This window comes from Myiozetetes cayanensis, unplaced genomic scaffold, assembly GCF_022539395.1.
Source record: "Myiozetetes cayanensis isolate MyiCay16 unplaced genomic scaffold, myiCay2020 scf6-25, whole genome shotgun sequence".
Lineage (NCBI taxonomy): Eukaryota > Metazoa > Chordata > Aves > Passeriformes > Tyrannidae > Myiozetetes > Myiozetetes cayanensis.
Window position 1 is genome coordinate 53,316,421 of NW_026087853.1, and position 22,619 is coordinate 53,339,039.

Here is a 22,619-nt window from a genome sequence, read left to right on the forward strand (position 1 = left end):
ACTTGTAACGTGTGTGGCACATTAGGAGCCAGAAATGGAGACCAGTCCTCTTGACTCACAAGTCAGTAATATCTCCTGTGAGTCTTGACGCCACTTTCCAAGGAAGGGTTGGTCAGCTGTAAGTCTAGGTGAGGTCTCTATAGATCTCTATAATCTAGTATATAATTTAAACAAAAATTCTACACTGAGTTACAGCCCAAAGGAAACAAAGTAGTATATCTTTTCATTATTAGCTTGCTGGGTTGGAACCTCTATTTCTACATATTGTTCTGAGATTTTCCAGTTTTAGCCCATTTTGATTTAATTATTTGCTAAAGTTAATATAAATATCCAAGGGCTATGTGCATAATTCCCAATTATATTTAATTGAGAAAATATAAACTGAGGAATTGTCAACTTCTTAATGAAAATGGTTCCTTTATTTCAGGATTTGAACCTACATCAGCTCCAGCTCCCTCAGTCCCTGCGTGGCAGGGCCGATCAATTGGTACGACCAAGCTCAGGCTGGTGGAGTTTTCGGCTTTCCTTGAACAGCAGAGGGATCCTGAATCAGTAAGTGTTCCCTTTGTGTCCACTGATCTCCAGCTGTGCTCCCTTGCTCCCCACCCTGGGAGGATGCTTTCCAGGGTTAAGTCTGATGGAATACACCTGGTGTTTCTGCATTTGCTGCTGCTCAGTGTAATATTCCTTTCACTGCAGGACTGTATTTTCCTTTCTTGCCCTCTTTTTCCCTATTTTACAGCAGTGAGAGGCCTCTGTGAAAGCAGGCAGTGCTCTCTGTGGCGCTTGTCTCACTGCTGACCTAGTTTAGCAGGTGTACCAAATTGCATGGTGTTCCTGGCAAGAATTCAGTACTTGAACTCTAAGTTAAAACCTAATCTATTTCCCAACAGAAAAAAAATTAAGGACTTGCGAGGAAAGTGTGCATATTGGATTTTTTAAAAATTTTTTTTAAGGAAGTTTTTAATTTTGTTTCGATTTTTAGTCTGCACACTATACCTGCAAGAGTAGTTTTATGAAGTTGGCTGTGATGTTTCATTTACTCCAGTGGGGCTTGAACCTTGATAATAATCATCATATATTTACCAAGAACATTTGTGAGTAGCCTAGCACTGTCTCTACTGCATCACAAATAAATCAAAAGAACTTCTTTCAGCTCTAACCTGAGAATTTTTGCTAAGTTAACTTCAGAAAAGCAAATACTGTCATGAATGGGTGATATAGACAGACCATTGTTGCTCAGATTCCTGGTAAAATACAGTAGCTTGGAACAGAGAGAAGCTGTCATTTCCTCTTTATAATTCGGCACTGGAAACCATAGCATTCATGGGCTCTGGCCAGGAGTGTTATCCAGGGAGTGTTTACCCTGCATAATGGGGATTGGAGACATAGCCCGGAGACCTTACAACAGAGGAATGCTCCTGGCAGAGAAATATCCCAGTGAAAATACACCATATCTCAGTTATTCATACACTAAATACGTGGCAGTGTTGGTTTGCTAATTGTCACATTTTGCCTGGTTGAATTAACTCTGAGGTGGAGGAAATATTTAGCAGCAGGTACGGTTATCCCATCACTTACCTGTTAGGTATTGCATGGTTTCCCTGGAATCCCTTTGCCTTCCCATGGCTCTGACTCCCGTGGTCTCATGGCAATCGTGGTTCTGGTGGGCTAAAGCTCCATCTTAGTGTCCTCCAGACTAATCCAGAATGCCTTCTCCAGCCCAAGCCCCGAGTTCATCCAGACAGCAGTTTGTGTTTCTGATGCAGAAACACAACATCTAGGTTTTCTCATCAGTCAGCCTTATCAATACACAGGTTCCGGAGTCCTTGGCTCACTGACCCAGTGTAACGTGTCCTGCTGATTTACGGGCTCTGCCATATCCAGGCTGCTGCACTCCAGGATGTATGTGTGTGTATGTGTGTGCCTCGAGGTTACTGGGAAAACAGGATGTGGCCGTGTAACGCTCAGCATTATTGTGCTCTATGTGAATGAAATGGCATTTCAGTGCAGTTTGATTTACTGTTTTGCCAGTGTACCACCTAATTATCCCTTTTCCATGGGTTTTTATAACTCAAAACTATATGCAAAACCCATGGGCTTATATGGGTTTAGAGCCTCCTTCGGGGCTTTATGTAAAAGAGAGTAAAGAGGAGTTCAGCAACTGAGCAGCTTCCGTGTCTTTCTCCCTATGAAAAATCTCCCTCAGACCGAGTACACTGACAGCAGATCACACGTGGCCCATCACACCACTGGTGTCTGCAACATGGAACCAGCTGAGCGACATGAACATATTTGCAACACGACTGACAGACCGAAAGGGAGAAGGTGCTGATTTGGCGGGGCAGGAGCTGCGTGTCCCGCTCTTCTGGGGTGGGAAGGCCCGGCTGGCTGGGCTCACATGCGGTGTGTGGGCTGGCAGCCTGGGGATGGGAGGGGGCTCCCATTCCTCAGGCAGGTGCAGGCTCTGGGGAATGTGACACATCCACTGGCATTGCAGGGAAAGAGCAGAGGCCTGAAGAGAAACATGTTACCCAGGACGGCCCCACAAATACTGTAAAGCCTTTTTTTGGAGTAAACTAATATTATTTGGAATTCCTGAGGGTGCAGAGGCCCACTGGAGCTTGTCCCAGCTTGCAAGAATACTACTGAGAAACCCACCTTTTAAATGCAGAGCACTTATGAGTGAGGTTTACAAGACAAACAAGAGCATCAAACTATCCAGACTTGTTTTTAAAAAAACAGTTACTTGTATGCTGTAACACTGCAAAAATGAGACACAAAGAAAAATCAATTCCCAGTTTAGATCTTTCTTTACACCCATGCTGCAAGTGCAGTGGGGCAGCATTATGTGAGGATTGTGTGGGGACAGCTTGGACCGTGCAGGCAGGTGCTGTGGGGAGCCAAGGGATGAGTCCCCATGGGCACTGTGTCACCATTCACTCTCTGGGAAAGGGGAGTCAGGAGAAGGGGAAGTGTTGTTTGGATCAAATTAAGTAAATTTGATTATTTGGACCTTAAAGGAGGGCATAGAATAAAACCCCAAGGCAGCGTGACCAGTTCCCAAGGGCAATGGCAGCGGGATATTTGCTGGAGGGGCACTGGGCAGAGGCACTGGTGCACGACTGCAGGGACAGCTCTGTGCCTCCTGCCTGCCTTACTCATGTCCAATGCACAGACTTTTCCAACAAGCATTGAAGTGCTCCCTGGAGGTGAGAGCAAATCCCCAGCCTTATTTAGTGTCATTGCAGAAAATGCAAATTTGCACATCTTTGTGTTGGTGAGACATTTTCTTGCAGACATGGTTTGCACAGCATAGAAAGGATGAGGTTTTATTACTTTTTAAATAATGAAATCAAGGCAGGTGAGATATGTGTTTGCACAATGTGCATATGAAGTCATGTAGGCACGTGCTGTGGTTGCAGCATCTTCTTTGTGCCTTTGCTGACCTCAGAAATTAATATATGTATACGCTGCTACACAAGAGCCATGTAAGAGTTCTCTTGTATCTTCTGAAAAAAAAGACAGTTATAGGTTCATTAAACTGCTGACTTTTTAAAGAACATTACATAAAGTATTATTTTGATCAAATCTGCTTCCAACATTTAATTAAAAAAGTGACCCTTCCTCCTTCTCTCCCCCAACCCAAAGTCAGGCCAGAAAACCTCATAGTAGTGTGGGCAAATAGACCAATTCCACCTTAAAATGTAACCTGAAAGTTTACTGAAAAAAGCTTATTTGACATGGCACCTGGGACCAGGACTTGATGATCCTGGGAGGCCCCTTGCAGTCTATATTCCTGTACAGCCATTAGAAATTTAGGTTTGTCTGCCCGTAGTGACTCCCAGATGGGAGCTGTGCATGGGCACAAAGGTCCACCCACGGAGAATTCATTGTAGGAGTGGGGCCTTACACATATCTGGGGTTCTTCCAATGGCAGTTGGTGATTAAAAGTACAAAAGCCCCTCAATGTCAGGCAGTCATTTTAGTTCAGAGTGGGCATTCTGTTGAGTCCAAAATCTGTTCCACAGAGTCCTGTCACTTATGGGGGGCTGTTGACTTTTTTCCCTTGTCTACCCACAAAATTGTTCCATTTATAAAAGAAAAAAATAAAGAAACGGAACAATAAACAACCCTCACTGTAACTCTGCATGGCAGAAGATAGTCTGGGAAACATAAGATGGCAGAGTTGCAAAATATTGGAAGACTGACTCTGCGGTTAAGGATGGGTGAAATTGCTCCTCCTTTTAAATGAAAATCAATTCAGTTTACAAATGTCAACCTGTGGCATTTTGTGCTGAAGTATAATTCCTAAGTGGTGCATAGAAGTTACCCTTTTAGGTCCAATCAAGGTGTTTCAGTCACCTTTAGTTATTGCCTACCCTATATAACTATATTCTCAACAGATGAAGCAGTTTATGTGCCCGTCTGTTCCTTCCAAGACAGGTTTTCCTTAATGGGGGCTTTCCATTATTACTGTAGTGGTTCTGTGAAAGTTCAGGACAAATGCCTAAACCAAGTAATTTATTCCCTAACAAATATAGACTGAACATGCTAGTAGATTGGAAAGGATCTAAACAATTGACTGGTACACAAGTAGATATAAAATTCAAAGACTATAGCACTAAAATGAGAATAATTCAAATTAATATATATATATGTTCAAGCTTGATTTTCAGTTGGAGGAAAAAACCCTACCACCAGCCAAAAAAAAAAAAGTCCTTTCTTCTCTTCCTTTTCGAGGTTTCTCAGTCTTGCTATCACATTTATTTCAATTGTGAGAACTTCAGAAAGCTTTATATTTTAAATATCTATATAGGGCTATAAAGAACATGTCTTTTGGGCATTTTTATTATTAGTCTTCCTATCCAAACTGTCAGATTGTGTTAGGTCCAAATTTCAAAATGTATTTTAAAAAGTGGTGAAGAAATAAAATATTCTTTATGTTTTAATTCAGGTTTTATTGTTGTTGTAAAAGGACTTTGTGAGCCCAGGGGGAATTGTGCCTGAGAACCAGAAAGGGAAAGCAATTGCTCAAGGGGCCATAAAAACAGCCTGCCATCATTAGCCAAATGCAGTAAAATTCACCAAAGTTAATCAAACCACCTAAGTGATGAAAAATAAATGAGATCGTTTCAAAAGAAGCCCTCCATCCTTGAACAATATCCATTGTTACAAGCATTGTTTATCCTTTTCTCTACTCCCTGTAAACAGTATAAAAAGCAGTTCAGCATTTCAGTCATAAGGAAGTCCTTGGTTTAGCATCTTTGTGATGTGAAAGGACAAGAAAGCAAACCCACATTAAGATGAATGTCTTGGAGCGACAGACTCAGGATTTAAGGTCATTTCAATCTGAAATCAGATGTAGTTTTACTGAGTGCAAGGATCATTTATTTTGCAGTGCTGGAGAGCTACGTGCTGGCCCTGGGATGCGAATGTCATACTCTCTAAAATGTTTGGTTTTAAGTGTCTATAGTTAGAAGTGCCAAGAAATCACTTTAAAGGGGTCCAGCAGACTTCCCATCCAGCAGCGTTCCCCAGGATCCCATGGAGACATGATGGAAGTCCTGGGCCAGCTTCCCTAGCCCAGTTGTAGGCCAGGACATGGACTTTTCAGGGAGGGTCCTGGAGTCAGAGTGCAGTTAAGTGGACAGGGAGACTGAACACCATTTATTGTTTGGCCCACGGGTGGAAAGGCTGTGCTCCTACTGCTGCCTTCATGCCCGCTCTCCCTTTTCTCAAAACCCACCACTGCTGCCAGAAATTTCCCAGCAAAAATCAAAGTGCAGCTTTTGCATAGCTGAGGAGGAGCGGTGGCAGCAATGGGATCTCCCTCAGTGAGTCCCCATGCTGCCACTGCCCAGCCCTGTGGGATTCCAGCTCGGTGCCCAAAGTATCCAAGATGGCATTACACAGGCTACTGGGAGTGCCCAGGGAGCCATGACGTCAGGGAGGAGGGACAGAGTGAGTTGTGGGGCAGCTGGAGCAGAGCCCAGACACACAGCTCCTGTGATGAACCCAGGAGAGCCATAAAATCAGGGGGGGTCATCACAGTGGGGAGGTCTCTGCCCCCCACGGCCCGGCACAGTGTGGTGCTGTTCCCATTGGGAGGAGGAGCAGGGGCTGCTGGGTTGGGCTGGCACTGGCAGTGTGGTGGGCTGTGGCTCCTCATGCCCTGCTGAGCCCCAAGGGTTTTGCATCTGGCTGTGCCTCTGCCCCACATCTTTGCAGCCTATCCCACTGCAGCTCCCCAGCCCCTACAACCACCCCAAAACTACCCAGCCCAGCTGCAAAGTCAGGCTCTCAGGAGTTGGGAAGTGTCCCTGTTTGTCTGCTCTGCAAAGCAGTAGATAATGACATGCTCACGTGTTTATTTGTTCCTGCTGCATTCTGTGTAGATGTAGATGGCCCTTCTTTGATAAGCAACTATTCAGTAGTTTGTTTTCTGCCGCTGTTGAAATGCGTGGCCCCGTGCCCTGCTGGCTGTGCACTGTCTAACCTCTCCTCCAAACAGAATTAGTAATTCCCTCCATTTGCATTTCACAGATGTACTGGTGCAGTCTTTCTAGATGAAGGAGCATTATTACTCACAATTGACAAACCAAGAAGTTCAGGTGCAAAAGAATGAATGGGACACTGATTTTGAGGGTCCCCTTTGATTTGCCATGAGCCTGATTTTGCAGAACACTTAGTGTTATTGAGAGCTTCCTATAGTCAAGCATAATTTTCTCATCTGAGTACTCGGTACTTCTGGAACTGGGACCACAGGGTCTCAAATCAGACAGGCCAGAACTGAAGGATGCATCTTCACTGTTGCAGGAAAGCTGATGAAAACATGTGAGCACCTTGCCTAGCCAGCAACTCCCAGTTTCACGCCAGGACTCCTGTGGCAATACCTGGGAAGTGCTGGGCAACATTAAGGTATTAGGGCTGGGAACTGCCCTCCCCCATCACCTACCTCTCCATTTCTGCAGCCGCAAAGTAGCCAAAGATCTCCTTTTACTTCACATTTCTGACTCAATCCCCGTGCAGATCCAGGCAGGAGTCTGAATGTGTGGAAGTCCATGATAGACTAGGTTGACCATGCAATTGTATTGTGGCATACTAGCACAAAAAGTTCAATTCACGTTTCACATGAACATGTTAAAAACCTTAACAACAGTAGTTGGTACAGTTACAGCATTAAAATGTCATGTTTATAACTCCCAATCTGCTTCAGTGGAGGACAACAGCAACAGAAATTAAATATTCAGGTACTAGTGTTTTGGTAGAAATAGGAAAACTTGTTGGCAGACCAAGTGATTTTCTTACATCAGCAGGAAATTAAAGAGTGTTAGATTTATGAGATACAGTGAGGCAGCTGAGCTGAGGCTGGGCAGGGTGCAGGTTAGAGCTGCATGCAGAATGCTGATATGCCAGGGATTGGTTTTCGGATTGGTTTTCAGCCATGTGGCTCCTTTATCCCCCAGAAGCACAGTTGCTGCACAGTCAGAGGTACATTTTTAAAAGATGGGTTGGACCAGTCTGTGGAGGTACAGAGGGAACCACTGCACAGTGCCAGGCAGTGCTATTTGCTCTCATTTCAGCAAGAGATCAGGCTGTTCCACCTGCCTTCCGCTTACCTGTCCCTCCTTGTGACCTCCAGTATGGAATATATCCAGTCCAAAGAGAGCTGAGAGGTTGTCCCTCTGTCAGGGGGAGAGAAGACCTGCAGCAGAGCCTTCTTAATGTACTTCTTCTCTGGGTAGTGGAGTTTCTTTGGGCACAGGAGACTACAATCCGTTCAAGGTGCCAGCCTCTCCCAATGATATTTTCTCATAGGGATTTGTTGCTGCAAGGAATGATACAGATGGCCTCACCCTTGTGGTTGTTGTGCTAGAAATTTGCAAGAATCCGCTGATCCCACAAAGCAGCCCAGCTGACAGGGCGGTGTTATGAAGCTGTGCAGGGCAGACAAGGTGGCGGCATGCTGCAACCTCCTTGTCCTGCTCCTTCATCCCATGGGTGCGCAAGGTCCAACATCCCACCATCTCGGTCCCACTGCAGGGACACGGGAGTTTGCAGAGAAGCTCACACGGGTGTGGGGATGACTTCCAGGTGTGAGAAGTCAGATTTGGGAGGGTTAAATCATGGCTGTGGCTTTGGGTGCAGCAGGAGGGTGCAGCACCCTTGCAGTCAGATGCTGTGTCCGTGAGCAGAAACAGGTGGTCTCTCTCAGGCCACCTGCCTCCATGTCACCCAGCCTCAGCAGGGCCTGGGGAGCCATCACCCCCCGTTGTGCTCATCTGCATGGTTGTGTAGCCCCACTGGACAGGAGCAGCAGCTCACCTGCCCCAGGAACATGTGAGGGTTGGCTTCACTGCTGTCTGCATCCTGGCCAATGCTGTTTAATAAAAATCTTGGTCCTATACAGGCTTGTCAAGCCTTGGTGTTAGTTCCACAGGTGTGGGCAAGCACAAGGATGCAGCAGAGGGATCTGTTACAATTTGCAAGCCTGCTTTTCATGGACCAAAAAGGCTGTTGCTTTAGAAAGTAAGTGCAAGGAGCTGTTACGAATATATATGCTGGCTGATAAAACAGATGTAGGTGGTTTGTCTTTGTTCTGCACCAGCTTAAATTCTTGCATCCCCTGCCATTGGCAATTTGTCTTGGTTCTTTTAAATTCCTAAGTGGATTATAATTTTTCTCGTGGTATTATTTGACAACAGTCATATTTCATGGCTTTACTGCATTCTTTGGATAGTTAGAATTTTTTTAAGAAAAGGAGCTCAGTAAGAGGCAGCCATCTCCAGGGCATGTCGTGTAATGCAGACATGGAAGAGAGAGCTGAAAATGTTCTTTGTATTTTTGTGTAGTTTTTCTCCTGAGAAAATACAAGATTTGACCTATCGTGGTCTACAGCACCTAAAGCACCTTACTGCCCTGATGCCAGATGCAAATCCTTTAAATGCTGTAGCATGAGTAAATTCTTCAGCCCCTAATGTACTTCAATGACTCTGGAATACTCAGTCTAAAACAACAGTGAATTCTCAATATAATGAGCATGGTTTTAAGCTTTCCAGACACTAATGGGCTCAAAAATACAGGCATAAAACTTAGCTTCTTTGCTCTTATCTGTGCATCAATTCCTGTCACGGAGCATGTTTGTATAAAAACGATAGGGATCATTTCAGTATCAATTTATCCTGCTCCAAATATCACATTATCGTTTGTTAGTTCGTAGGAATATGCCATGTCTAATTAGGTTAGTAATGATTGTACTTAGCATAGGAATTGCAGCAACATAAGGAGAAAAATAATCACACATTGCAATATCAAAATAAACATTTCTGTCCTAAGAATGTTGTCAGGTGATGTCATACCATCTGTCCCACTGTACCCTCTCAGAAATTTTGCTGCAGCAGCACGTGGTACTTTGGCGAGCTCTGCAGACAACTGTGGTAGCTTTGCAGCTGCCTCTAACTGTCCTTTCGTATTTAAAGAGTATTAAGACTTCATGCTCTATGTCCCTAATAAATATGTTTTCTTTTACTGAAGTTTGGATACTGAGCAATTTGTATGTTTCCCTGGTTTGCAGAATAAATTACAGTGTATGAATTGCCTTGGGAACTTGCAGTTGCCAAACTGTAAAACGCAGCTTTCCCCTTCCCTCTTCACTCCACAGCCACTTTTGGGCCTGGAAGAGAGATACCCTTTTGGGGAGGAGGACACTTTCCTGGTCGCAGGACAATCTGAGCCCTCAATTCTATGAAAATGCGGTTATTTGTACAACGTGGAACAACTCCAGCAGAAAAGGCTGAGAGGAAACAATCCCAAAATAAATAATGACCCAGTCTCTAATGGTGGGGATGTTTTTTTAATCCCTTACTCTGAATGAGAGAGAGCAGAGAGATGCTTGGGGGCATCTCACATCCCCAGGGAGAGCACAACTGCTGGGCATGCCTAGGCAGGCTGTGGGGATGCTGGGGGAAGGGAAAGGCTTCAGTTTAATTTTTCTGAGTAGGCTGAAGTGCTTATCTCTGCTGGGGAATTCTCATCATTCTCCTTGAAAAATGGAGATGTTTGCCTGAATGCAGATACACTTTCATCGATAGCCTTGTTCAGGGACCCAGCCCATGCCCTGTCCTACTGCACTTCACCCCTGGTAGCTCAGGAAAGCAAGAGGAGCAGACTCCCTTTCTAGTGGTTCTGGCAGTTCCAAGATATTTGGCGTGCTGATACATTTTACTGAGATCTAAGTTTTTCAGTAGTGAGCAAGACAATTAAGAAATGTTCAATATGACTTTTTAAGTTCTATACTTGCAGCACTGCAAGCTGAATATGTGTCAAAACCCCAAAAGTTGGAGCCATGGTGCTTTTTCCCATTACTTTGCATTTATTTGGGTTTTTTTGTTTTCTCATGTTAAAATCTCTCCTTAGTCCACTTTTACCACTGCTGGCTGAAGTGACCTGCTAGAACTGACCAGGAGCACTGTTGTGGTAGGCACCCGTGGTTGCCAACTAGTACAATGAGTTCCCGTGCCCTGTTTAGTTTGCAAGCAAAACCAGTGCTGGGGGAGGATATGCTGGCAGACTCTCCCCTGTGAATATGCATCCAGCTCCCAGTCACCTGCTTATTTCTCTGCCATGCCTGTTCTCTTCAAGGGAGAAACAGCTTCTTTGGGTCAGCTCTGCCCCTTTGGGGCTCCACGTGCACTAACTAAAAGCTGGGCACATTTTCTGCTGGGATGGCATTCTTTGAAAGACACTACAAGGGAAATCCGTGGAATCAGTGATCTCAGATTTTGACTTGCTTGTGCAAACACCTTAATAGGATGTTACACTTTCCTTTTTCCTTCCACAAAATTAAAAAGAAGAAATACAACCCTGTAAAAAAACATGGACTGTATCTCGTTTTTGGCATATACAAATGAGTGTTCTCTGGTTCTAAATTCAGATTTCACTGTGCTAGATGATTTTTTAATAGATTTCAATTTCATGTCTTAAGTGCAGAAATCTAGCCAGTCTATTTCCTTTTCCCCAGAGTTTTGGACATCTGCTAGAGAAGACTCTGCTCACACTGAAGGAAGACTCTGAGTGGTTGTCCAATTCATTTAGATTTATCATTTCAATTTGTTCATTCGGCAGGTACATTGTAAACAAAATAGCTTAAATGAGGTTTGCTTTGGGGTTTTAAATATTTTATTTGTGCTTAGCTTTTGGGAATAGCCCCTTATATACAGCATCTGTTCAATGTGACAGGGTTTTCTAGTGTTCCTTGACTGCATATCAGCTTTCCTTTAACTGAGTTAGCAAAATGTTTTGTGATCTGCATGGTTAAAACTCCCAGTGTTTAATCCTGCCACTCGAGCTCCTTCACTGTGCTCGCATGACATGGGAGGTGCTGATTGACTGGTTGAGGGTCTTTAGGCTTCATCCTTCCACTTTCATTCTGGGTGCTGAAAGGTGCTCTTGGAGAAATGGCAGCCCCTTAAGGACCATATTGGACTCCTTAGGAGGCTGCTGTTGGCTTCACTGGGCCAAGGATTTCCCTCAGGCAGGAAAGGCATTGCCAAGGTGATTCCTGTGATTGTAATGAGGTGTGATGGGATGAAATTAAGAAATGAGAAATTGAAATTGAATGTATTTTGGCAGAGATTGTCATCTATGGAGCAAGCTCCCAAGGGAAGAGGTAAAAGTTTGGCTCTTTAATATTACATGGGTCGAAATACTGGAGGACATACAATGAGGACCATTTCCATAGGAACAGCAACACAGAGTAACTGGTCTGCTTGTTACTGTCATTCGGGAGCTAAAAGAAAATCCCTTTCATCTCTTTTAGTTGAGTGGCATTAGCATATGCTATAGAGAGAGGTTTGGGGCTTTTTAATAGATAAACAGGAGGTGTGTATGTGTAGGCTCTGTGGCACAAGCAGAAATTCATGCTTTGAGGTCACAGGACATTAAAAGCCACTGTTTAAAGAGGCAGAAATAGGCTTTCCTCAATAGCATATGCATCTTGTTATCCTCAGCGAAGGGCTTTTTATCACCATGCTGCCCCTGGGTCTTTCAGTGTAAATTACCCCCCTGAAGATGGCCTTGCTTTGGGGTTTGCAGTAGGGACACAGGGCTTTTTTCTGCTGACCCCTTGTTCACAAAGGTCTGTGATACAATCACTGAAGTTGTTCATGGAAATCATACTGCAGAAAATCACAGTCCCAGGAGTAATGTGTGAGTCATTTAATCCATCAAAGAGCACACACAGACCCCTGCCATAACAAACCTCTGTTCTTTTCCTGCAGCACTGATTTTCCTGTTTCTTTCTTGCAGTACAATAAGCACCTCTTCGTACACATTGGACACGCTAACCATTCTTACAGTGACCCGTTGCTTGAATCGGTGGACATTCGTCAGATTTATGACAAATTTCCTGAAAAGAAGGGCGGTCTAAAGGAACTGTTTGGGAAGGGGCCTCAGAACGCTTTTTTCCTCGTAAAATTCTGGGTGAGTAAGACACAATGTGGAGGACCTCTCTTGTCGCTGAGGCCTGTGTTTGGTGTTTAGTTTTGTGGAAATTTGTCCTGTTGCCATGCACGAGTGCAAAGCTGTTTACCCTTCAGGTGGGACGCTGGCCCAGAGCCACTCTTGTTGACAGCTCCCCAGAACTGTGTGCAGCAAAGGCAGATGTGCCTCCACTCTGCTTGACACAGCTGCTGGGCAGGAGCAAACAGGTACCAAGAGCCCCTATTTGGAAATGGGGAACTGCCATCTAGTGGTCCAAGGGAAAGCAGGGAAGGCAAAGGAATGGAGCCTGCTTTTTAGCATTTCAGAGGTTCAAGTCCAAATGCAAGTAGTGCAAGTATCAGTCCTACCACCAGCCCACCCTTATGCAGAGAGGACCAAGGAGGATTTGAACTGAGCATGCAGCACGACAACTGTGAGCCTGGAAAGATGCCAGGGGTTTTCTTAAACCTTTTACTTGTTTGTTTGCTACAACTCATTTGCTTTCCCCTTGCCTTTTTGTTAGTCAGCCATGGGACTCTTCTCCAAAGCTTATATCTGTTCATATCAACTGTGAGAAAGAGTGAAAAAATAATACGAATGGAGGGCCAACAGGTTGTATATTGATCTAGTTGTGATAAATTTCATTGATACATCAGATTTTTCTTCATGTATTTACGAGACTTATGTTAGCAATACAGTCATAGAGCCATAAAATCATTTAGGTTGGAAAAGGTCTCTAAGATCATTAAGTCCAACCAGTAGCCTAACAGTAGTTTAGTCCATCACTAAACTACTAAAAGGTTCACCCAAAAGGATCAGCAAATCTGTAGATTGAACCTTATGCTTATGCTGAAGCTTTTTGTACTCACTAATTTGTTGGGGTATCTTTTTGTGGTATACTCCTTTTCATAGCAACAATTATCATCTAAGCATTTTAAATTTGTCTTTTAAAGCCTCAGTCAAAGGGACATATTCAAGGTTTAATTGCGAAGTGGTCAGGTTGAGGCTGAAGCCAGAAAAAGTTGATCTGGAACCACTACTTGTGATCAGATTTACTGATGTTTACCTATGTGACTTGAAATACTCTCTACCTTGTAAATACCCCAGACTTCATATCTTTCCAAGAGTTTCTGTGGGACCAGATTTAGAACTGGAAACTGGATTGAGGTAAACTCTCTTTTCTCAAATCTGGGTGTAGAATGGCTAAACCACTGAGTAGGGGCCGTGCTGGACTGCAGAAGAAACCCACTGAGGAATTCATGGGACTTAAAACTGGGCATGGGAGCTGTAGACCAAGTATTTGAGGGCTGGCTGAGCAAAGAGGCCAGGACAAGGTGGCAGCAGAGAAGTGGGAGCTGAAACACAGCAGGCATCAGTGACATGGAACAGGCAGATGAGAATGTAGGGTCAAAAAGTGGGAGGCAGTGGGAAGAGAGAGCATTTGGGATAATGATCCTGCAGGGAAACATGGGGATGAAGTCACACAGCAGAAACAGGTATGTGAGAGGTGGGAACAGGACAAATGCAAAGGCAGAAGAAATCTGGCTGCAGAGGAATAGATCTTGGAGTGAAGGGTCTGTGACCACCAACTACATTTCCTTGCAAAACTTTGGCTTGAACTGAGGACCAATCCACCTTGCATAATAAATACTTGTGAAACCCTCTGGCAAAAAATGAATGTCACCTCACTTGCCTATTCTGATTTCCCACAGAGAATGATAAGCCTCAGACTTTATACTAGATGTGGACGCAGCAGAGATTTGTGATATGGTAATTGAGGTATTATATGTTCTACTTTTTGTCCATGTGGAAAGGGATTTTCAGGCATGCTGAATGCTCAAAGATATGTCTAAAGCCAGGAGAGATCTTCTTTGGATCATTAAGGTCTGTGTTGTACTCCTGACTTTGAAAATTCAAGTGCCAGCCTTCTCTGCTTCATCTCCTACAAGCAGTACACACTTTTAACACTCCTGCCTCAGTTCCACATCTGTAACATGGGGGTAATACCACCTGTTTTGCCTCTGGTGGTCACTGGCAAATCAGAGTCATGCCATGAAAAAAACCCTTTATAAAATGAATAATTCTGTGTTCACCACAGGTTTGTGTAGTATTCAGGAAACAGGGACTGGGCTACAGTGAATAATACAGACAAAGAAATGTTGCCTAGATGCTCAGAGGGTGAGTGTGCAGTTGTGTAGCTAAAGACTGTGACATGATACGGTTCAGCAGTCAGGATGTGCAGGCAACTTCAATCCAACATTTCCTAACCTCACTGTGCCTTCCAACATAATGGTCTTTTAATACAATTCTGTGTTGTATTAACTTAAAGATTAAAAAACATACAGTGCTAACATCCTTCTGAGTTATGCATTAAAAATGTGGTGAGAACGCCTTCCTGAGCCATGACCTTTAGATAGGCTGGTGGATTTTCTCTCTCATGATGTGAGGGAGGCAGAGAGAGTTGCCTGGGGTAGTGTTTGAGTGTGGCAAGAGTCATGATGAATACTCTTCCAGGAATAAACTTCACACGAGTGCCACCCCCCAGTCCTACACATATCTAGGAAAAACAGAGGAGGGCTGTGTAATTAGTCATGAGAGTTAGATCCTAAAGTGGCAGCTCACCATCCTTTATTTCTTTCACACCAAAAGGACTTTTCTTCAGCAAAAAGGATGCTGTTCCCATTTTTATGGGGAGTATTGAAAAACTGTTCTAAACAGTTATACATCACCAGGGTAAAGCTGGCATGTTTTTTACCTGATTAGTAACTGCAAGTTTATTCATAGGAAAATAGATTAATTTTTGGTTGAATTAAGTATCTGCTTCTGAATAAGTATCAACTCTCTCATCCTCTGCTACCTCCTTCTTCCAGGTTCTATTCACAATACGTGATTATTTCTTAGTCCCAATACTCTCACTCACCATTTATTTTACCATTTCCCCCTCCCCATCCTTTCTGTTGTTATACTCCTTCACTATCATTTAGCAATCAATAGTTTGCTCAGCACTGTAAGCTTGTGCATCGTGGCACCAGTGACAGTGGCAGTTCAGGTTTTGGTGGAATTTAATTGTAATGTGGCTAAAAGAAGAACGTGTATTTTGGTTGGGCAAAAAAAGTACAGGTGTGAAAGCACTCTGAGGAGAACCATTGCAAGGAAAACAGGGTCTGAACTTTGTTGTGGCATGAGAAGCTTGAAAGGGAAGGTGAGAATTTGATGCCAGAAGGGATAGTGACCCTGCAAATGGATTTAAGAGAAGCTGGTATGTCTCAGCACAAAGGGTATTTTCTTCAGACATTAAATCTAGTGAGGAATGGAAAGATGGGAAACAGGAAGACCACAGATGAGTACATGCATTGAAGATGACTAAAGCAGATAGCAGATGAGCTCTGGTATCTGGAAAGAGCTACTACCCTTGCTCTTTCCCATTTAGTTCTGCTTAAGGCTTCTCAAGCAGCATGTTTTTCCCTGTTTTCTTGGTTTCAGTAATAATGTTTGATTACAAAAAAAAGTGGGAGGGAAATGTCTGAGGTCTTCCAAGAAGACATTTGACAATTTTGTAGTTGACTTTACAAGGCTGCACCGGAACAGAGTACAAAGCAAAGTGTGCTTTGCTTTGCAGAGGTTTACTGGTTCATACAGATTGTATCTCATGTGAAATACAACCTGATGTTGGGAGTGGATAAGCTTCTGACCTCAGTCTTGTGACACACCTGAATGTCACACCTGTGGGCCTCTTCCTACCTAACAATGCAGGAGGTCCTTATACATCACCTCAAACACCCAGCCTTACAGCCCTGCGGTGCAATTCCCTGGTCCTTGTCTTGCACCTTGAATGCAGTGACTGTTCTTCTCTTTTACCCCAGACAGTCACTGGGAACTACAGAGCTCAGGGAAATCACTGCAGAGACAGACAATTACAGTAACATAGTGGGAGCTTTACGGTATATTGTGCACTCAGCACAGTGAGTAAATAAGGAACAATGTCCTAATGATATGGCACAGGAAGTTTGTGTGACAACTGGAGATTACAGGGCTATAAAATTAAAACGAAAATAAATATTCCTAAATTAATGTAAAAGTTATGTCCTAGAACACTGATGATGCAGAATTCAGAGAAGGCTGGTGAATATCCACAGATGAAACCTTTCCCTGGGTGCAGGTTGATGCACGGTCCTGCTTCTCTCACTATAGTCACTAGCAAAATAAGACCAATCTATGTAAAACAACCAGGTATGATACCTGCAATCTAACCCTAAACTGAGTAACATCAACAAACCTCTTGGTTAGTTTGAACTTAAACTGTTTTTGTGACTTGGGAATAGCCCCAAAGTTTTCTGGTCTTTGAAGTTCTGATTAGCCTATCTAAAAGCTAAGTCAACACATGGGTTGTTGTCTATGGGTTTCTTTTATTGGTTAAAGTTCTACTCACGTTATATCTAATGCTGGCCCCACTAATTACTCACTACTATTCTTAAATTCTCTGATGCTAAACAATACACTTAGGCCTCCTAAAAGAGTTCAAACTAAGTGCTCAGTTGCTTCTCCAGCTTTACCCCAAAATGTCTGTCTAAGACGCTGTTGCTGGCCTTGCCTTCTTGGCCCACCATGCTGATGCCCAGTGCTCTGCCCCTCAGCTCTCCACCCTCCTGCTGATGGTCTGTTTGTCCCACTCACACCACCTCCCTTTTGAATCCAGTGCCTCTCAGCCACATCTCCAACAAACATCTTCATTTTGACTCTGCTGTTGTGATCCATCTCCATGGATCCCAGCAGGATCTGTACCTGCCTTTATGTCCCTGCTTTGCTGGCTCTGTAACTCGCCCTGTCTAGTGCTAGTTCATCATATATCTGAAAGGAGAAAGGATGTTTTCTTATTGATGACATAAGAAAAAAACAACTGATATAAATTAATGTTGGGCTGTCAGGCTTTCTATGGATCTGATTCCACTGACTTAATTTTAAATGTTTGTACTAGCTTGAACTATTCTTCTAACTGAGAAAAGCTTAGTCAGAGCTCACCACAACTCTGAAATAAAGACCCAAACTCAATCTGAAGATGTGTGGATGATATTAATTGATGTTTAAAATGAATGCCCCTATTTGCAGGAATCTGCAATGCAAACTAGGAGTTTTAGAAAGTAATGCATATTATAATTAGGGCAAGCTTTTAAAGATGCTTTGAAGTCCTAAACATTTTTGAAATTCAAATGTGGGATGGAAATAAAGGAATCTACACAATAAAAGGACATTAAATTATGTCTCCCAAAATTTCACTGTTTTATGGATGTAAATATATGCCATAATTAGTGGTAAGTAACATGAGGAGGATAGTTAAGTTTATTCCCATTCTTATTCAAAACAGCTGTGGCATGAAAAATAATGCTCCTTCTCTTTGTGATACACTGGAACAAACAATTTACCCATGTAATCAGTGTTCAGAATGGCTTGTGCCTGTGGTCTCCTCCCACCCCCTCCTGAATTTATCCCCATGTGCCTCCAGCCGTCTTAAAAGGTGCAGAGATTCTTTGTGCCCTTCGTTCACACACGCACAATTGTGGCTACTGCCTTTTTTTTTTCCCCTTTCTATTTTTACATGTAATTTATATTGCATAATCCAGAATCTTGGATTTCCCTCCACACACAGACACACACACACACGTACTCACCAGCTTGACTGGCAAATGATCTGCAGCTCACAGACGGGCCCTGTGATGTGAATGGGTCTATGGTCAGCATGCAAATGTATGCAAAACAAATTAGATATGGGAGAAAGCAGACATCCATTTTCTTTTCCCCATCACAAGCCTCTCTGCAGAGGGAGCTCACGTGGTGCTTGAGGAGGACCCCCTCACAAATTGATGCGAGGGCATTAGCGCTGGGGGCCGGATAATGAGTGGAAGGGGCTGAGCAGCTGGGAAGCCGGAACAGCTTGGCCTGTCCATCACAAGCCCAACCATGTGGCAGACCTGGACGCAATTCCTGAGCTGCAGGGTAACGCACGGAGAAACGTGCCAACGGCCCAGATGCTCCCGCTGGAAAAAATTGCTTCACAATTTGGAATCCCTGCTCTTTGATCGCTCTTGGGAGAGGAGGAGGGGAGGCACAGTGCGGTCATATGAGTAACACATCTCCCCACAGTCAGCAGTTGTTCAAACCTATACGTTGTTAATAAGTGTTTAATGTTAACCACCGAGTGCCAGTGTAAATTGTCCTGGCCCTCCTCAAATCCCACTGTTTCCAATAGGTGCTGTTTTCCTTCTACTCAGCAGGAAGGATTTAGACTCTTCTCAGCAATTTTTGCTGGAGTTGCTCTTTTGTTAGCCAAAGCTGTTATTATTACACAAGTGCTCTACCCTCTGCCCCTGCCCGTAGCACAAAGCCTGAGAGCCCTTGGGAGAGGAATGGGAAGATATTTTGATTTATTATTTGTACTTTTTATTTTGGTTGCAGCCAGCTCTGTTTAGTTGCTTGCTCCAGCACACTGGCAGAGGCTTCTCCATGCAGCACGCTGAACACTTGGTGCTCTTAATATGTAATATTTCCAGTGCTACCCATTGACAAGCTGTGCTTTATTAATGAAATAATCATGCTCTTACACAAATGCTGTAGAGAGGATGCCAGAAAGCTGAGTGCCTCTCCCACCTCCAAATGCATTCAGCTAACATAAAACTTAGTGCTCAGAAATAAATCAAAATTAGAGTTTTACTCTTGGAAGTAAATTCCATTTGTGTTTTAAGTTGTTGGGGTTTTTTTCCCTAAATTGTATTGATCTTGTATTTTAAAATTCAATGAGTAAATGGACTCCAGTTCATCACACGTGCTTATAATGTTTGAAATGCCATAATATTTGAAATCATGCCAGTATAATTGAAGGCACCATTCAAAATGTTATTTATCTGTGTCTGCTGCAGCAGTGCTCACCAACCCGTTTCCAGAGCCAGAGAACAGTTGTACAGGAGGAAAAGCTGTTTACAGCCCAGGAAGACTTGCAACCTGAATCTGACATGCAAGAGAGCAGCTAGAGACAGAGCACCAAGGATATAATGAGGCAGAGCTGTAGCTGCACAAGAGGCTGCAAGCACAGCACTCCAGAAGCTTTGCTGTTGTCATGTTTTTCACAGGGATCATTGAAGAAGGAAATTATGAGAAGGCTAATAAGATAAATTCCTGTATTTCAATTTTGTTGTTATAATATTTATCTAGCCTTGCCTGTTCTGTAATACAGGCAGTGAACCTCACTAAGTAATGGCTGCCTTTGGACAATAAGCCTACTCGAGCTAGAGCATCCCTCTCAGTTAGATATTTAGTTGGTTAAAAAAGACCCCAAGTAGTGGTGATTCCACCACATCTGAAATTATGCCAGTGTTCCATTGCCATCAGGGACCAACCTGATCCAACCAGCATCCAACCAGCCCCTGCCTTGTTTCTTATTTTACTCTTGCACAGCTTTAGCTTTCTGCCTTTTAATGTCCTTTTCTGCAAGATTTAATCTATCAGAAGACTCTTCCCCATGTAGCAACTTGCAGGCTATGACAAAGTTGTGGAAAAACTTCCCTTGGAAAAAGTAAGTGGATGGAGTTTCATTAGTCATTCACTACAAAGGATGTTTTCCAGACCTGAAATCATTCTTGTAACTCTTTTCTGAACACTTTCCAATTTTCCAACATCCTTTCTAAAATGTAGACACAAACCCTGGAATCAATACCGTAGTAAAGAACTAAAGCTGAATCCCAGAGTATTTGTGTATAACACATCACTTTATTCCCACTCAAAGCTGCACCTCCAACTCTCACAGCCACAGCAGTGCCTTTTCGGAGGAGGGGGGAAAGGGGGCTCATAATTTCTTTCATCAGTTCAAGAAATATAATTCAGCTTTCAGATGGATATGTTTAGATGAACTCCTTACTATTTAAGACATATCAATATAATTAAGTCCTTTGCCATCAGTTTTTAACCAAAGGTTTGTATTTTACCAGCAATGACAGTTTTTTCTTCCTTTCTAATGGTATTCAGCATGGAACAAAGCTTTCTACACCTGCTCCAGAAGATTGCCTTGGTGTGACAATCCCCTCTTCACAATGATACACACTCCTGCCTAGTGCTTATGTGCTCAGACTCTAGTGAGAAAGTTTGAACCCAAACTGAGGGAAAGATTTGCTTTAGTATGTAAGAATAGACAAAATTGTTTCAGTACTAAAAGAGGCTTTGGTGAAGCCTTCATTTAAGAGTATTTGCTTGCCAACTCCTATAATTTTTTTTATGTTAGTGTTAGACTTTTCTGAAGAGTCTTAAAGCTTCAGCTCTCAGCAATCTGTAATTAGTTGACAATGAAAACTGTTGCTAACAACATTCTGTCCTTGAAAACACCTTTACTGTGTGTTAGATTCAAAAGAAAAACTGAAGAGCAAATAAGTAGATAAAGGTAATACACATCTATATTATCATCATGGGACTATTGCAACGATGTTGTGATTGCATAAGAGTAAATCATGACAATTGAGAGATAGTTTCAAGTGTTCTTCATTCAAACATCAGGGCCCCAGCCTGCATGTTTTGTGTACACAGGCCTCCTGGTGATTTCAGCAAGAGCTGGAAGAGCTGTGGGAGTAAACAGGATACCAGATGGCCACATATGTTACTTTTCCAGGTTAAATGTCAGCATGTAAATACAACAAGATATTTTTTTCAGTGGGCTTCGAAATCAGAAGGCAGAGATAAAATATTATTATTTTTTAATTCTATAAACAGTTGTTACTGCAGCTTGAAATGTAAGGTCTATGTGATTGACTCTTGACAACATGAAATTGTGAAGAGTGGTTTAGTTATGATTTCTTAAATATTTTGCTCATATCTGAAAGGGAAAAAAAAAAAGAGAAAATGTTTTGCTAGTACAACTGTAATTGTGGTAGCAGCAGGAATAGCCCCATTTTAAGAGATTACTCCTGTTATTATTATTATTAATTACAACAGTGCAGTTTTTTCAGCAGAAATCCCTATTCTTCAGAAATTCCGGTGGAGCAGCTGTGGTGTGGCTTGTGGATGCTACAGTTTGTCGTGTTTAGATGTTTGTCATGTTTCAATTGCAAGCCAGCTGTGATGGCAAATTGTTTATTTACAATCAACTCAGAACAATTTTTTACAGCTCGCTGTGAAAGCACTGCTTTAGACGGACATTAAACATTAACTGCTGACCTCACGCAAAGCAGGTGCAGGAAACAAGGTGTAGCAGCGATAGGATTTCTTTCTGTTATGCAAAATACGTGACTATAGGGCTGTTTGTGTTACTGTGTGTAAACCTCAGGAGACTGCTCCACTGATTAATTTACAAAGCCAGCCCCAAGTAATCTTAGACCTGTGTCTTCTGTGTACCACAAACTACCTCAGTATGTGCTATTATCAGCATATTGCCTCAGAACACTGTACCACAAATAAGGGCTGCAGACACTGAGTAGAATTAATGAGCCGTTGCCAAGTTAAAAATTAAATAGCAGTTACAAATGACCTGAGCTATACTGAATGCTCCACACTAGAATCATAGAATGGTTTGGGTCAGAAGAAACCTCAGAGATCATCTAGTTCCAACCCCCCTGCCCTGGGCAGGGACACCTTCCACTAGACCAGGTTGCTCAAAGCTTCATCCAACCTGGCCTTGAACAATTCCAGGGATGGGGCATATATAAACATACCTGTAAACTGGTTTTTTAAAAAGTTTCAAGGTAGACACGAAGGTATCTGTCAAGTATTTTGTGTTCCATTTCTATATTAGCAACAAAACCAAGAAGAGCAAGACTTGCAAGTGAAACAGTCGCAAAAGTGTACTTCCCTGGTAAAATGCTCATATCAGAGTAACTTAAAAATTCAGGCAGTTCTTAGCTGTCACACTGCAGTAGCTGATCAGCTATTTCCACATAAAAAGAAAACCCTGGACGCTCTTTCCTTGGGCACCAAAGATGTCAGCAGAGCTAATGCCTGAATCAACAAATCCAGCTGTGCATATCCCTGGACTCCGCCTGTATCCACATTAGCACACTTTTAAGTAGAGGACTTTTGAAAATGGATTGATGATGTCAAAGAGCACAGTGGCAGAACAGCTTCAGCGCTGCTGCAGGCCTGGGGAGGCCAGATTCAGGAGGTGA

At 43.0% G+C, this 22,619-nt stretch overlaps 1 protein-coding gene across 7 annotated transcripts in view; it reads left to right on the top strand.

Moving 5' to 3' along the window:
- The window catches only part of TEAD1 (TEA domain transcription factor 1), a 157,843-nt gene that overhangs the window by 126,636 nt on the left and 8,588 nt on the right, over nt 1–22,619 (top strand). For all 7 annotated transcript variants that reach the window (XM_050335493.1, XM_050335491.1, XM_050335495.1 and 4 more), the window contains 2 exons: nt 428–552; nt 12,310–12,483. In XM_050335493.1, the coding sequence (XP_050191450.1) occupies nt 428–552; nt 12,310–12,483 (299 nt within the window). The remainder of the gene's footprint in view (nt 1–427; nt 553–12,309; nt 12,484–22,619) is intronic.